General features: G+C 46.1%; 1 protein-coding gene across 1 annotated transcript in view; it reads left to right on the forward strand.

The window, feature by feature from the left end:
• VWA3A (von Willebrand factor A domain containing 3A) overlaps positions 1–15,528 on the forward strand; it is a 76,798-nt gene that overhangs the window by 40,327 nt on the left and 20,943 nt on the right. Inside the window, exons 11-19 of the mRNA XM_045993203.1 lie at positions 299–407; positions 642–707; positions 3,578–3,703; positions 5,994–6,129; positions 6,241–6,344; positions 7,450–7,530; positions 7,925–8,019; positions 9,537–9,656; positions 15,103–15,177. Of these exons, the coding sequence (XP_045849159.1) occupies positions 299–407; positions 642–707; positions 3,578–3,703; positions 5,994–6,129; positions 6,241–6,344; positions 7,450–7,530; positions 7,925–8,019; positions 9,537–9,656; positions 15,103–15,177 (912 nt within the window). The remainder of the gene's footprint in view (positions 1–298; positions 408–641; positions 708–3,577; positions 3,704–5,993; positions 6,130–6,240; positions 6,345–7,449; positions 7,531–7,924; positions 8,020–9,536; positions 9,657–15,102; positions 15,178–15,528) is intronic.

A 15,528-nucleotide genomic window follows, 5' to 3' on the forward strand; every position in this document is an offset into this window, starting at 1 on the left:
ATTACCTATGTAGGTAACAGACCACATTAAGGAGGCTGGAGAACCAAAGACCACCAAGCAGGGCTCTACACACAGGCTTGAGAGAAAGAGTTTGTTCACAGGTCGTCCATCCACAGGTGTTGGGCAGGGCATCCAGGTCAGACCAGGCCTGCAGTCCACTCCACCTCGCATCTTTCACAAGTGACCTGGGACACACAGGTGGTCATTTAGGTTTGGTAGATATTCCCATTTTCTCTGGAATGTCCTCAAAGTGATCTGACCTGGGGTACCCTCTTTTCGTCTTCTGTCTTTTCCCCAGCCCCGATCAGCCTTCTGAAATTCTGTCTAACTACATCCAACAGTCCACCATGGGAAGGGGCCTCATCACCCACATCATCACCTACAAATGTAACAATCAAGTCCCTCTTGTAAGTACCGGGGATTCCCCAACATTTCCCTTGGATTGGCCGTAGGGGCCTAGCTGGGCCATCTTGAAGCCTCCATGCATGGATAGCCCACCACCACCAAGCTGTGGACCAGAACATGACTCATCTTGTACCTGCTTCTTCCTTTGGGCAGTTGGGAGGTTCAGTCAAGGAGAAGCTTATGGGAGTACTAGTATTGCCCCAGTGAGGATGCTGACCATTTCACCATCCCCACAGGCTGTCCTAAAGAACCTTGCAGAAGCTCTTGGGGGCTACTACCACTGCTACAGCCCAGAAACAGAGGTAAGCCCTTCTGCCAACACATGGCCCCTCTCCTCCCTCCCTGCCTGCCTCCAAGGCTGTGCCTGGAGGACCTGGGCCAGGAGAGACCACACTATGTACTTGCTTTCCCTCCTTGCTGCCATATTCAATGGGTTTGCACAAGTATAATCAGGTAAAACTGAATATGAGAAGAACAAGGACAGCATGAAGTCACAGATCCTTTGCTGAGCGTGCATGATGAGGGGATTGCACACCAGGGAGCCTAGAGTCCTTTTAAAACCTCGGTGGTAGAATCCTGAATCTCTATCCAGCTGTCATCGACATGGGCTCTGCCCCCCACCTCTGCTCTCACCAAAGCTGAGTCTGAAACAGTTGCCTCTGGTCTTCCTCCAAGACACATCCCTGCTACTGCAGAGGACCCACTGCAGTCAATTCTGAATGAACCATCGATTCTGTACCAATCCACCCATTAGTGTCCTTGTCCCAGGTAATCATAGCATCACACACCCTGTGTCCACGATGGAGGTAACGATCAGCAAACGTGTGTGTGGAGTCATTGGCAGACTGAGATTCCAACCACCTGCTCAGCTCGCAGGATGTGTCTTGCCTGTAACCATGAATAGCCTTAAGCCAATGAATGTCTGCATCTCACAGGGTTCAAGTGTCACAAAGTCTAGCATTTCACACCAGGAGCCAAGGTCAGACAACTTTTTCCTCCATTACTTCCCTTTTGGTTATGCCATTTCCCAGACTGTTGAGGCCACAGATCACAAGGGCTAGGAAGGTACGGTAAATGAATGAAACTGGCTGATTTAAGAAATCTTTCATTTTAGGGGTGCCTGGGTGGCTCAGTCGGTTAAGAGTCTGACTCTTGGTGTCAGCTCAGGTCACAACCTCAGGGTCATGGGGTGGAGCCCGACATTGGGCTCCCTGCTGGTAAGCAGTCTGCTTACCCTCTCCCTTTCCCTCTGCCCTTCCCCCTACTCAAGCGTGTTCTCCCTCTCCCTCTCTAAAATAAATAAACCATCAAAAAAGAGAAATCTTTTTTTTAAAAGATTTTATTTATTTGACAGACGGAGATTACAAGTAGGCAGAGAAGCAGGCAGAGAGAGGAGGAAGCAGGCTCCCTGATGAGCAGAGACCCCCCCCCCCCCCATGCGGGGCTTGATCCCAGGACCCTGAGACCATGACCTGAGCCGAAGGCAGAGGCTTAACCCACTGAGCCACCCAGGCACCCCGAGAAATCTTTTATCTAAAAACCTGTGGCCCTCTTGGCTTCTCTATTTCTTTTTCTTGATAAAGTTGTGAGTACAACAAAGTTCATTGTCTAATTTTAATATAAACAAAAACCCAGAAAACAGTAGAAGGATAGTGAAAACCTTAAGCTGATTTGGGGCGGGGGGCTCTGGAGGATGAGGTAGCCCTCACCCCATCTAGAGAGACGCCTCTGCTCAGCCCCAGCCCATCCCCTTCGTTGCTCTGGAGGAATGTGACTCCCATGCTCCTGAGTCTTCCACTAGTCCAAGAGCCAGAGATCTGGATCTGTGGGTCTGTGTGACTTTACTTTTTTTTTTTTTTTTTAAGATTTTATTTATTTACTTGACAGACAGAGATCACAAGTAGGCAGAGAGGCAGGCAGAGAGAGTGAGAGGGAAGCAGGCTCCCTGCTGAGCAGAGAGCCCAATGTGGGACTCGATCCCAGGACCCCGAGATCCTGACCCGAGCCGAAGGCAGCGGCTTAAACCACTGAGCCACCCAGGCGCCCCGACTTTACATTTTTTTTAAACGGAGGTGAAACTCACATAACATAGTTACCCACTTTAAAGTGAACGATTAGCGGCACTTAGTCCATTCACAGTGTCGTGCAACCACCACTTTTATCCAGTTCCAAAACATGTTCATCCCCCCAAAAGAAAATTCTGTACTCATTAGCCCATTACTCCTCCTGTCCCCTCCCCCACACCCTCCGGAAACTACCCGCCTGCTTCCTGTCTCGGTGGATTTGCTTATTCTGGATATTTTGTATAAATGGAATCATACACCTTTTGTATCTGTCGTCTTTATGTTAGCATCATGTTTTCAGGTTCATCTATGTTGTGGCCGGTCTCAGAGCTCCATTCTTTTTATGGCTGGTTTATTTTCTAGATCTACAACTATCTGTGTGTCCATTCTTCCGCTGATGGACACGGGTTATCTCCGCTCTTCGGCGGTTGTGAACTGCTATGAACATTAGTGTACGAGTATCTGAGTTCCCATTTTCAATTATTTTGAGGTTATCTACTACAAGGGGAACTGCTGGGTTATGTGGTAATTCTGTGTCTAATTTTTCGAGGAACTGCCAGTCTGTTTCCCACTTGCTGTGGGCAAGTGTCCAGTTCTCCCCATCCTCACGGCTTGTTATTGTCCTTTTAAAATCATGTCCATAGCCAGCCCAGTGGGTGTAGAGTGTTTTCTCTGTATCTGTATTTTATTTTTAATCTTTTTATTTATTTATTTATTTGACACACACACAGAGAGAGAGAGAGATCACAAGCAGGCAGGCGGGGGGACGGCAAGCTCCCTGCTGAGCAGAGAGCCGGATGCGGGGCTCGATCCCAGGACCCTGAGATCATGACCTGAGCCGAAGGCAGCGGCTTAACCCACTGAGCCACCCAGGTGCCCCTCTGTATCTTTAAGGTTAGAAAACCCTTCAGTTATTTAATAACACTGCAGGGCAATACTGTAGAAATAGAACACACCAAGTTTGCAGCTCTATCCAGCACACAGACTCTAGTTTATAAAGTTGGGTGTAACCAATCCCCCACTCAGCTTTAGGAAATGACATGGCTGCTTGCCCTTTCCTGCTAGAAGCCAAGTGACCTCTAAAGACTCATTGCTCCTCCTACCCCCAGGTCTGCACTAGCTGGGACACGGACCGGCTGCTAGCAGAAATCCAGAAAGCCCAGAGCCTCCTGGGCCACATCCAAGCCTTGCGCCACAGGACCCCCTGTGAGGAACTAACCAGCATGATGAAGGAGGTAGGTGGTGTAGGTGAAGATTCTGGAGCTGGCCTTGCTGGATCCTCCTTTCTCACCCATCTCCCTGAGAGCACGGCTGCCGAGGCCCCCGTGCGCTGACAGAGAAGGCAAGGCCGTGCCCTCCGCTGCACCCCACAGCTGGGTGGGCCTTCCACTGTGCCAAAGGATCCTGATGGATTTTCTGACTGAAAAATGTATTTCAGAGAAAGGCCAGCAGGCTTGTCTCACCCCGCCCACCTCCCACTGTCCTGTCCCCTCCCTAACCCCAATTTGGAGAAGGATGAACACCTCAGCTGCACAGAGTGGGCCATCTTGAAGATGGTCTTTGCCACCCAGTGCTTCATTTGTTTATATTATAACAAGACAATGAATTGCTCCCTCATTTACTGAGTGCTCATTCAAAGACGCACAACGCCTAATTCTTTAAATGCCTTATTTTAGCATAACAGCAACGGTCTGCTGTAGATGTATTATTACCCCTATTTTACTGATGAGGAATCTGAAGTCAGAGGACTAAATAATTTGCCTCAGATCCCAGAGACAGAGACAAATGAAGTTTGAATTGAACCTGGGGTCATTCTGATGTCAAAACCTCAGCCAGGAGTTTCCCACAATGCAATGCATGTATCAGTCGTGGTTTGCATGACAGTTAAAAAGTGGTACATGGATTAATTTTTTTTAATGTTGTGTATTTCAAACTAGCTCATTATGGTAGTAATACATCTTTCTAAAATTATTTGAGTACAAAAAAGGGAGCCAGTTTTTAAAATTAAATTAACAATTAAGCTTTACTGTTGCACATTTGGTTGATTTTTTAAAAGATTTTATTTATTTATTTATTTTTAAAGATTTATTTATTTATTTATTTGAGAGAGAGTGTGTGTGTGTGTGTGCGCATGCGCCCGCATGCGTGGCGAAGGGGCAGAAGGAAAGGGAAAGAATCTTAAGCAGGCTCCACACCCAGCACAAAGCTCAACTGGAGGCTTAATCTCATGACCCTGAGATCATGACCTGAGCCAAAATCAAGAGCTGGTTGCTTAACCGACTGAGCCACCTAAGCACCCCTACAGATTTTGTTTTTTTTTTAAGTATTCTCTACACCCAGCATGGGCCTTGAACTCACAACTCCAAGATCAAGAGTCACATGCTCTACAAACTGAGCCAGCCAGATGCCTCCATATTTGATTTATTATTTTTTTTGAATTCTAGATGTACCTGGCTGGCTCAGTCAGTGGAGCATGCAACTCTTGATCTCGGATTTTTTACTTCAAGCTCCACGTTAGGTGTAGAGAATACTTAAAAGTAAAATCTTTGGGGCGCCTGGGTGGCACAGCAGGTTAAGCCTCTGCCTTCAGCTCAGGTCATGATCTCAGGGTCCTGATATCGAGCCCTGTGTAGGTCTCTCTGCTCAGCAGGGAGCCTGCTTCCTCCTCTCTCTGCCTGCCTCTCTGTCTACTTGTAATCTCTCTCTCCATGTGAAATAAATAAATAAAATCTTAAAAAAAAAAAAAGTAAAATCTTTAGGGGCAGTTGGGTAGCTCAGTCAGTTGAGCATCTGGCTCTGGATTTCAGTTCATATCATGATCTCAGGGTCATGGGATCGGGCCCTGCACTGGGTTCCCTACTCAGCACAGAGTCTGCTTCTCCCTCTCCCTCTGCTTCTCTACCCATTCTTTCTCTCTCTCTTACTCTCTCAAATAAATAAATAAAATCTTTAAAAACAAAAATAAAATATTTTTTAAAACTTTAAATAATAGCACAGTGGTACTCAGATACAGAAAAATTCATGAAGGAGGTACTCAAATGTCTAAAATTTGGGAATTGCTGTTCTGTGTCTTATTTAAACATGAGTTACGATTTAACATCTCAGAACCTCAGGCTTTCGGTTTGTAAATGTGGGCGAGGGAAGGCTGGGCTGAACCAGGGCTCCTGAAGTGATCTGGTGTAGGAGTTACTTTTTACTTCGAAGCCTTGTGTTTGGAGTTCATGGAGAGGCCACCACCATCAGCACCAAAGTGCTGATCTTGATGGTATGGTGGGGAAGGGGCAGGAGGACAGACAAATCAAAGAGGAAGCAAGTTGCTGGGGACATCTCCTTCTTACCCTGGAAATTTCAGCAACCTCCAGGAAAGGGGATGGGGGTGGTGGGAGGGGACAGCAGAATTGCCTTTAATTTACCAGGTCATGTTTTCGAATGTTCCATTTAGGGGAACTGGGTGGGCTGGGGAGACTAAGGACTTCTCAACTCTAAAATACGATTTTGTAATAAGGGCTTTTAAATTTAATTTAGATTTCCACAGAGATTGCAAAAGGGCCACTCACAGGTCTCTTGCCTAAACCCCCAAAGCATGAGGGTCCCCTCACAATTGAGTTCCCAAACTTGGACAAGACTTCTGCAGAATGGCTAAAGATCAATGGCCTAAAAGGTAAGTCCCCAAAGAGGGCAGAACCCAGGACTCAGGTGACTGATGAAAAGGCATAACCCTTCTGCGGCTTTAAGAGCTGTTATCTCAAACCCCCACTGTTTATTTTTACAGCCCAAAAGCTAAGCCTTTATCAGGTTCTGGCACCCAATGCATTCTCTCCTGTGGAGGAATTTGTGCCCATTCTCCAGAAAACGGTCTCTTCAACTATCCATGAGGTAACTCAAATTCAGAGTTCTTTCTGGTCTTCTGCAGGGGGCTCCTCTATGACCTTTCCCTTCTTAAATATTCAGGAAAGGAGAGTGGGATGCAAGCTTTCCAGAACTTTCTAGAACTTTCTAGAACTCTAATCACATCTACTCTAATGGCTGTTTTGCAAAGATTGAAACTGACCTTTGGAAGATGGAGCAAGAGGGAGCAATCAGGGATAAGGGAGCAAGTCACCTCCTCCTTGAAGGTTTTCCTCCATGCACTCTGAACACACTCACTCCCCTTGTGTCCTCACTGTACCTGGTACAAACTTCTGTCCTAGCTCCTATAATGTGTTAACGTGTGTACTTATTGCATGTCTAACCCCCTGCTAGAGTAGGAGCCTTTAAAAGAACAAAGTTTCTTCTCCAACCTTGTATCCCTAGTATCTAGTACAAGCAAGCAGCCAATGAATGTTTCCCAGATAGCTGGCTGGGTGGAAGGAAGGAAGGAAACATAAACATAAACATATGGAGAGGGAAAAAATGGAAGGATCAATGACAGAATAGAATAGAAAAGGATAGAAGGATGGAGAAATGGAAGGTGGGCATAATAGGTGAAGAGAGCTCAATGGAAAGATGGAAGAACCAAAGAGAACAGGGATGAATAATAGTAGCAACAGACTGATGAGTGGTGGTTATGACAGTGGGTGGATATGACAACTTAGTGGAAGATGAAAAATTAGATTTTCCAAGTGTCCATGAAGTTTTATCCAGGTTCTCAAACCTAAGAATCCATTGTTTGAAGGTTGGTTTGTTTGAAGGTATGTTTGAAGGTCTCCTGACTCTACTACTCCAAAACCAACTGTATCTTATATCAAGACTCTGATGTTTGGAAGACCCTCCCCAGAAGGCAGGCTGGCTTGCTGTCAGAAATGGTGCATTCTGGGATCACGGTCCCCAAGGCCTTCTGCTGCCATGACCAGGGAGGCATAACTTGACCCCAGATGTGCTCGAAGCCCATTTCTCTCTCACACATCTGATTTGGAGAGCCCAGTGCCCAAATTAAATGTATAATTCTTCCCCGTATGTGCTCTGTTCACCTGCTGCCCATCCTGGCCACACCTGAGTGCAGAAGGCAATGGTACAATTTGAATGGCATGACGGGACAGTGAAGAATGTTCACGTGGACCCACCCTTCCTCTATGAGTACCAGGTTAGTAATGGGTCCAGCTGGTCAGTGTATGGGGTTTGGGAAGAGGGGACAGGTGGAAGGTGCCAGGGAATGTGGAGACAGCAAGCCATTGACCAAACTCCCTCTTATAAACAGACTGTGCTCTGCCTTCAGGTGCCTCTGGAACATTCTCCACCTGCTCCCCAGGCAGGGAACTGTCAAACAGAAGTCTCTAATCTTTTGGGGGCAAGATCTACTTCCTCTCCCATTCCAGGCAATGAAATATGTGGACTATTGTCTTCCTGGTCTTGTGACAGGTTCATCCAGGACTCAGTGGAATATTTATACTGCCTGGATACCCATGGCCCCATCCTCAGAAGCCAACCATCCTCTTTGGTCCGTTGCTCACTCTGTGTGGCCCATGTTTCTGTTGCAGAAACAGCTCAGCAGAGCTCTTCGGACATATGAGAGACGGATCGAGTGGCTCTCCCTGGCCAGCCGAAGAATCTGGGGCACCGTCTGCGAGAAAAGGTACCTTCTCTCAAGTAGTGTTCTTGTCCTTTGTGAGTCCCATGTGTGACATAAGCACTTATCCAACTCCTGAATTCCCTCTTAGTAGCATCAGAAACCATCCCTTAGATTAAGGATCAACGATCACTCAGCAGAACCCTTGAGGAAAAAGTCACCACCACCATCATCAATATCAATACTGTCATCATTGTGTTACTCGGGATTCTTTCAGTTAAAAAGCAACCGAAACTAAATGCCAATTGGCTTAAACAAAACAGGGAGGTCTGGTTGAAGGTAACTGAAAATTATCAAATAGATTTGATAGCTGTCTTCAGGCACGGCTCCATCCAGGGGTTCGTGCGTGTCAAGAATGTATCTCAATCTCTCAGCTCCGCCTCCTTCACTGTTGGCTCTGTTGTCAGGCAGGCTTTCCCTTCCTCCTAGCAGGATGGCCACCTAAGCTTTGCCCTTACCTTCTACCAGGTTAGTGCTCCCAGAGCTTGGGGCAGGACCTGTTTAGGAGCTATTCTCTGTGGTCTGGGAGGTAGGATGTTCTAACTGCCTAATGTCAAATGCCCACCCTTCAATCTTGGTGGGCGGGGGGTCTGTTCCATCCAAATCAAAAGGACTGACAGAGGCAGAGGAGTTTTTCAAAGGGAAATCAGGGTGCTGTTGTGAGGGGAGGTGCTCAATCCTGAGCAGGGAGAAAGACCTGGAGCCGTTCATAGCATCCTGGCCATTCCATACCTTATTGGATGCATCACTACGTACAAAGCACCATACTGTTCTACCATTTAATTCTCAAAGCAACCCTGTGAGGAGCCTCATTATGAATAGTTCATAAATAGGCCAAGGATCAGAGAGGTTTTGTGACTTGCCTAAGTCACACAGGAAGTGGGACCTGAACCAAGATCTTCTGACTCTAAATCCAGTGGATTTTCTTCTGCTATTGATAATTGCTGTCTCGTGCTCACTTTGGCAGCACATGCGCTTAAAAATTTTTTTAAATAAATGGAACCATACTGGCTGTCTCAAAATGAGTGTGGAGGGTGGAGCTGGGAATTGAAGTACAAAAGAAGGCCAGATGGGACTAGGGATCTTAAAAGAGAGAGAAGAAACCAAAAGATACATTTCTTTCCCCAGAGGCCCAGATACACCCAATTCCCCATCTCATTTCCTTACCTTGTTTCTGTTTCCCCTCCTGAGCCCCCAGCCTATGATAATAGTGAATGCTGGTACTTTAAAACAGAGGGTGTGTGTGAAAATCATTCTAGGCAGCCCCCTGGCCCTTAAACCATCTCCGCCATGTGACTTTACTCCACACTAGAAGCCCCTGGGGACAGAAGATTCCACGACCCCCTTAGTCCACCGCTGTAAACCCACTCCCATTGACCTCCCACCACAGAGAAGATTTTGGCCAGCTGTTGAGTCTGGCATGCGAAAACTCCCCTGGAAAAAACTTTAAATAGTAAAATGGAACAAAACAAACATTATCTGAGAGATTCGGTTCTCCTCGTAAAGCTTGTGTTTCTTTTTAGGGTGGTTATACTGTTGGATATCTCTGTGACCAATTCCATGTACATTATTCATATCCAGCACTCCCTTCGGCTTCTGCTGGAGGAGCAGTTGTCCAACAAAGACTGCTTCAACATCATCGCGTAAGCTCCTAGCTCCCGGGGGGAGGGGGTTCTGGAGGTAGGGGTCACGTGTGCTCCGTGCCATCGTGCCATCGCTGGGCGGAGGTTCCTGACGGGAAGCTAGATGACATCTCACCAGCACCCAGCATCCCAGGATGGCCATCAGTTTATCTGACTCGAGTCATCTTGTTTGGGGTATTGAATAATTAAATGGCTGCAGGACAGTCCCACTGGGGCGAAGGTGATAAGTGGCCCCCAAACACGCTGCTCTATCAGCCAAGATAAAGTAACTCAGCCCATTGCCCCATTTGGATTCTGAGCTGATAAACACAAAAGAGCAAAAGAAGGGCCCCTGGGTATGCCCCAGTGTTAGGTCCCAGTTCAGGACTAGCAAGCCGCAGTATGTCGAACATTTAAGATTCCAATTCCAGGGGCTCCTGGGTGGCTCAGTGGGTTAAAGCCTCTGCCTTCCACTCAGGTCATGATCTCAGGGTCCTGGGATTGAGCCCCACCCGCATCGGGCTCTCTGCTCAGCGGGGAGCCTGCTTCCCCCCACCTCTCTGCCTACTTGTGATGTCTGTCTGTCAAATAAATAAATAAAATCTTAAAAAATAAAAAGATTCCAATTCCAAATGCAATTATATGGATTTATATATATAACTATATATATTTATGTTTTGCTATAAAATATATATAAATTATATATATTTAAAGTATATGTTTTATATATAAATACTTTGGTACATATGTTTAAAATAAAAATGTTGCATATAGAATATATATTTTAAAAATCATATCTAACAGGGGCACCTGGTTGGCTCAGTCAGGGGAGCATGCAACTCTGGATCTCAGGGTTGTGAGTTCAAGCCCCACACTGGATGGAGATATTACTTAAAAATAAAATCTTGGAGCACCTGGGTGGCTCAGTGGATTAAGCCGCTGCCTTCGGCTCGGGTCATGATCTCAGGGTCCTGGGATGGAGCCCCACATCGGGCTCTCTGCTCCGCAGGGAGCCTGCTTCCTCCTCTCTCTCTGCCTGCCTCTCTGCCTACTTGTGATCTCTGTCTGTCAAATAAATAAATAAAATATTTTTAAAAAATAAAATAAAATCTTAATTAAATAATGTATATAATATGTGTGTGTATGTATATATACCCACACATATCTATAATAAGAATGTATCAAGAATGTATCATAATGTACCTAATCCATATCTTCATGATTTCTGTGAGGCATTGGTGATCACAACCCTCTTGCATTATTACCTCAGATCTTGGTGATATTTAGCCAGTAATAATCTGTCAGTCATGGAATTATGATTGCTGAATTTTGTTTGCTAGAATTTTATATAAAATGTATTACTGGGGCGCCTGGGTAGCTCAGTGGGTTAAAGCCTCTGCCTTCGGCTCAGGTCATGGTCTCAGGGTCCTGGGACCGAGCCCCGCGTCGGGCTCTCTGCTCAAGGGGGGAGCCTGCTTCCTCCTCTCTCTCTCTGCCTGCCTCTCTGCCTACTTGTGAGCTCTGTCTGTCAAATAAATAAATAAAAATCTCAAAAAAAAAAAAAAGTATTACTGATACCTGTGCAACACACCTATAGTTTTCTTAGTTCTTTTTTTTTTACCAGATTTTAAATAAATTTTGTAGAAAAATAAAAAATATATATAACTGTATATTTAAATTGTATATAATTATATATCATATATTTAAATTTTGAACTATATATAGTTATATATAACTTATATATAGTTACCTATAATTTAAATATATATAGTTTTATATATTCTAATGACATGCCTTTTCCAAAATTAGGGAAGAAAGAAAAGGAACCCACTTTATAAGATTTATTTATTTGGGGCATCTATAAAAAAGATTTATTTATTTATTTGTAGCTCAGTCGGTTGAGTGTCTGCCTTCAGCTCAGGTCATGATCCCAGAGTCCTGGGATCAAGCTCCACATCAGGCTCCCTGCTCAGTGGGGGGTTTGCTTCTCCCTCTCCCTCTCCCTCTCCCTCTGCCTCTCTTCCCAGACTGTGCTGTGCTCTCTCTCACTCTCTCTGTCAAATCAATAATTAAAAACTTTTAAAAAACACATTTATTTATTTATTTTAGAGAGAGTATGAGTGTGGGGAGGGATGGAGGGAGAGGGAGAGAGAATCTCAAGCAGACTCCCCACTGAGCACAGACCCCCGATATGGGGCTTGATCTCATGACCCAAGATCATGACCTGAGCTGAAGCCAAGAGTCAGACACTCCACCAACTGTGCCACCGTGCAGCCCAGACTATACATTTTTAGACTATTTCATATCAAATAGGGAGTATTTTAAAACTATTAAGTTAGCAGTTAATATTAAATATTATTCTGTACCAGAGTCTCATCTTTTTCTGACACATTCTACAGAAAAAAACAATGCTTAGAGAAATATTTACAGCAGTGTTTTCATTCATTTACCCATCCATTAATTCATTCAATGAACTTTTATTGAAGCCTGCCATATGCCAATCACTGCACTGGGGATACGGAAGTGAGTACACACAGGACCTCTCCTCAACGAGCTTAGGGCCTACTAGAGGGAGACAGGCCTGTTAAGAAATAAGGGTTATTAACTGCTTTCTGCAGAAATAGGCAAAAGGCAGGATCAGACTATCCTGCCTGAGCACAGGGAGGTCAGAAAGTCTTCACAGGGGCACCCAGGTGGCTCAGCTGGTTAGGCATCTGACTCTTGGTTTGGGCTCAGGTCAGGATCTCGGGGTCATGAGATAGAGCCCTGCCTTGGGCTCCACACTGGGTGCGGAGCTTGCTTAAGATTCTCTCTCTCCCTCTGTTGTTTCCCTCTGTCCCTCCCCCACTGACCCATGCTTGCTCACTCTCTCTTTCTCAAATAAGTAAATAAAATCTAAAAAAAAAAAAAAGAAAGGAAAAGGAAGAAAGGAAAGAAAAAATCTCCACAAAGGAGGTGATCCTTTCACTGAGTCTTGCCAAATGAGTAGGTGTTTAGCTAGCACATGGAATGATGGAGGCAGTGGGGAGGAAAGGCATTTTAGGTAAAGGAAGCAACAGGGGACACAGAGGTGTTGGAGCTATGGGACACAGACTCTGGGACTTTGGGGGACCATCAGGGAGTTCAGTAGGTGAGAAAGAGAGATGGTATGTGTCAAAATAAAACAGATGATGGAGGGTTTATGTGTATAGGATGTGAGCTTTTTTTTTTTTAAATATTTTATTAATTTGACAGAGAGAAATCACAACTAGGCAGAGAGGCAGGCAGAGAGAGAGGAGGAAGCAGGCTCCCCACGGAGCAGAGAGCCCGATGCGGGGCTCGATCCCAGGACCCTGGGATCATGACCTGAGCCGAAGGCAGAGGCTTTAACCCACTGAGCCACCCAGGCGACCCTTTTTTTTTTTTAATATTTTATTAATTTGACAGAAATCACAACTAGGCAGAGAGGCAGGCAGAGAGAGAGGAGGAAGGATGTGAGCTTTTATGCTATAGGACATATAGGCATCAGAGGATTTGAAGTAAGGCAATAACATGATCAGATCTTGAACGCTCAGTCACAGCGTGAAGGATGTATTGAAGGGAGGTGACCCTGGAGGGATGGAGGCCATTGGGACCACTCAGTGGTCTGCACTAGCAGGGAACAGCCTTGAGCGGCCATGGGGATGGAAGAAGGGATGCACGTGAGAGGTGTAGGAGAGCTAGAATCCACAACACGAGTTACCATTTGGCTGTAGGACGTGAGAACAGGGAAGAGAAGATGTCCCAGAGGGACCAGATCTTGGAAGAAGTTGATTTTCATCCTGTAGAACTGGAGATTTTCAAGAGGAGTTTCTAGAGCCGTAGGGAGCCCAGTGAGGAATTCCTGTCAGGAAATACAAGTTTCAGAGCCACCGGCATTCTGGTTATGTGGTTGAGAAGGGTGTGAAGCGTACCTGTGGAGACGGGAAGGGAGGAGAAGACATCTGAAGGCAGAACTGGCAAGGCTCTGATGTCTGGAGTGTGGGCAGAGGAGGGGAAACACTGAAGAGGAGAGAGGAGCAGCCAGAGAGGGGGAGGAAAACGAGGGGAGGATGGTTCAAGTAGCCACAGCTCAGAGAGGAACAAAGTCTGATCCTGCAGAAGCAAAGCAGAAGGGGAAAAACAAAGGAATCCACTAAATTTAGCAGTAGAGTTCACTGATAACAAAACAACGAAATATAATTTTGTTTTTGCAATTTAGTTTGGTAACCGAATATTTTAAAGTTTCAAAATAACAACACTGCCCAGTGCTGGTGATGACGTGATGCTCTACCGAGTGCCCAGGCGCCCCTATACTTTCTATTTTTTTAATCCAAAAGAACATAAAGTTAACAGAACTTTTTCTGGGGAATAAAATTGGAGGAATGTTTACCCTCTGGATGTTGTTTGAATTTTTATCAAACTGTAATAGAAGATTTATTATCCAACTATGTTAGATATTTTCATGAGAGGGGAAAGGAGGTCATTGTTAATATTTGCCAGAGAACCTATCAGGTGCTTGACTGCTGTGGGTTTCAGAGGAAGGAGAAGCTGAGGAGGTGGTGGGACATTGTTTTTCCAGGGAGCTGGTCTGGACACGGGAAAGAGAAGTGGCTAATGGAATGGACCCTGGAAGAAAGAGGAAGTTATTTTTAAGAATGGACAGACTTAAACATGTGCAGAGACAGTGGGGCAGAGGGGAGTAGAGAGAAGTAGAGGGTGTGTGGGGAGCGGGGGAGGAGGGATCTGTGGGCAGAGTCCCAGAAGGCCAGGTGGTTGAATTCATCTTGAGCCAGAGAGGGGACACCTTTTCTTTGACAAAGAGGATCAGTCCTCTTCTCAAGGATTTAAATTCTATCTCATAGGGAAATGAGATGTAGCGTTGTTTTTTTTTTATTATTAATTAAAAACTATAGGGGCACCTAGGTGGCTCAGTCAGTTAAGTATCTGACTTTAGCTCAGGTCGTGATCTCAGGGTCCTGGGATCGAGCCCCACATCAGGCTCCCTGCTCAGCAGTGATCTGCTTCTCCCTCTCCCTGTTCTCTTTGCCTTCTCTGGCTCGTGTGCGTGCTCACTCTCAAATAAATATGTAAAATCTTAAAAACAAAAACAAAAACTATAGTATAGACAGAGTGAAAAAAACAGAGTTATGCAGCTAAATCAGTTCTAGGGGAATTTAAAATGGGCCAGTGACTCCCTCCTTTGAGGGGTGGGGAAGTCAGAAATCTGGCCAGAGCTGTTCCTGGCTCTGAGTCTTGAGACCCCCAGCTCTGCTCGCACTGTAAATGTACTGGGACACATCATGACTAGCAAGGGAATCTTGTGGCTGGCCCAGGCCAGTGACATCCTAACATTTTGGGGTGTAATCAGAATTTTGTCCCCCTAAAAGCCCAGGGACCCCAAAGACCTGGGGTGTAGCACGGATATATCTGTCCCTTAAGAACACATCCTCTTTCCTTCCCTCCTAAGATTTGGAAGTACAATTGAAAGCTGGAGACCTGAGATGGTTGCCGTGAGCCATGAAAACCTACAAAGTGCCTGGAGGTGGGTGACCATCTGAGACTGCTCCTGCTGTGTCTGAGAGCAGCCTCTGTGGTGCCATTTGCTCTGTTCCTCTCTCTGGCAGAATCCCCACCCTCCCCCTCTGGGGCCTCGGGCTGGCCTCCCTCAGCTGGCCTCCTCAGCTGGCCTCCTCAGCTGGCCTCCTTCAGCTGGCCTCCCTCAGCTGGCCCCCCTCAGCTGGCCCCCCTCAGCTGGCCTCCTCAGCTGGCCTCCCTCAGTTAGCTCCCTCAGCTGGCCTCCTTCAGTTGGCCTTCCTCAGCTGGCCTCCTCAGCTGGCCTCCCTCAGCTGGCCCCCCTCAGCTGGCCTCTCTCAGCTGGCCTCCTTCAGTTGGC

The sequence above is a fragment of the Meles meles genome, chromosome 21, assembly GCF_922984935.1.
Source record: "Meles meles chromosome 21, mMelMel3.1 paternal haplotype, whole genome shotgun sequence".
Taxonomy (NCBI): domain Eukaryota; kingdom Metazoa; phylum Chordata; class Mammalia; order Carnivora; family Mustelidae; genus Meles; species Meles meles.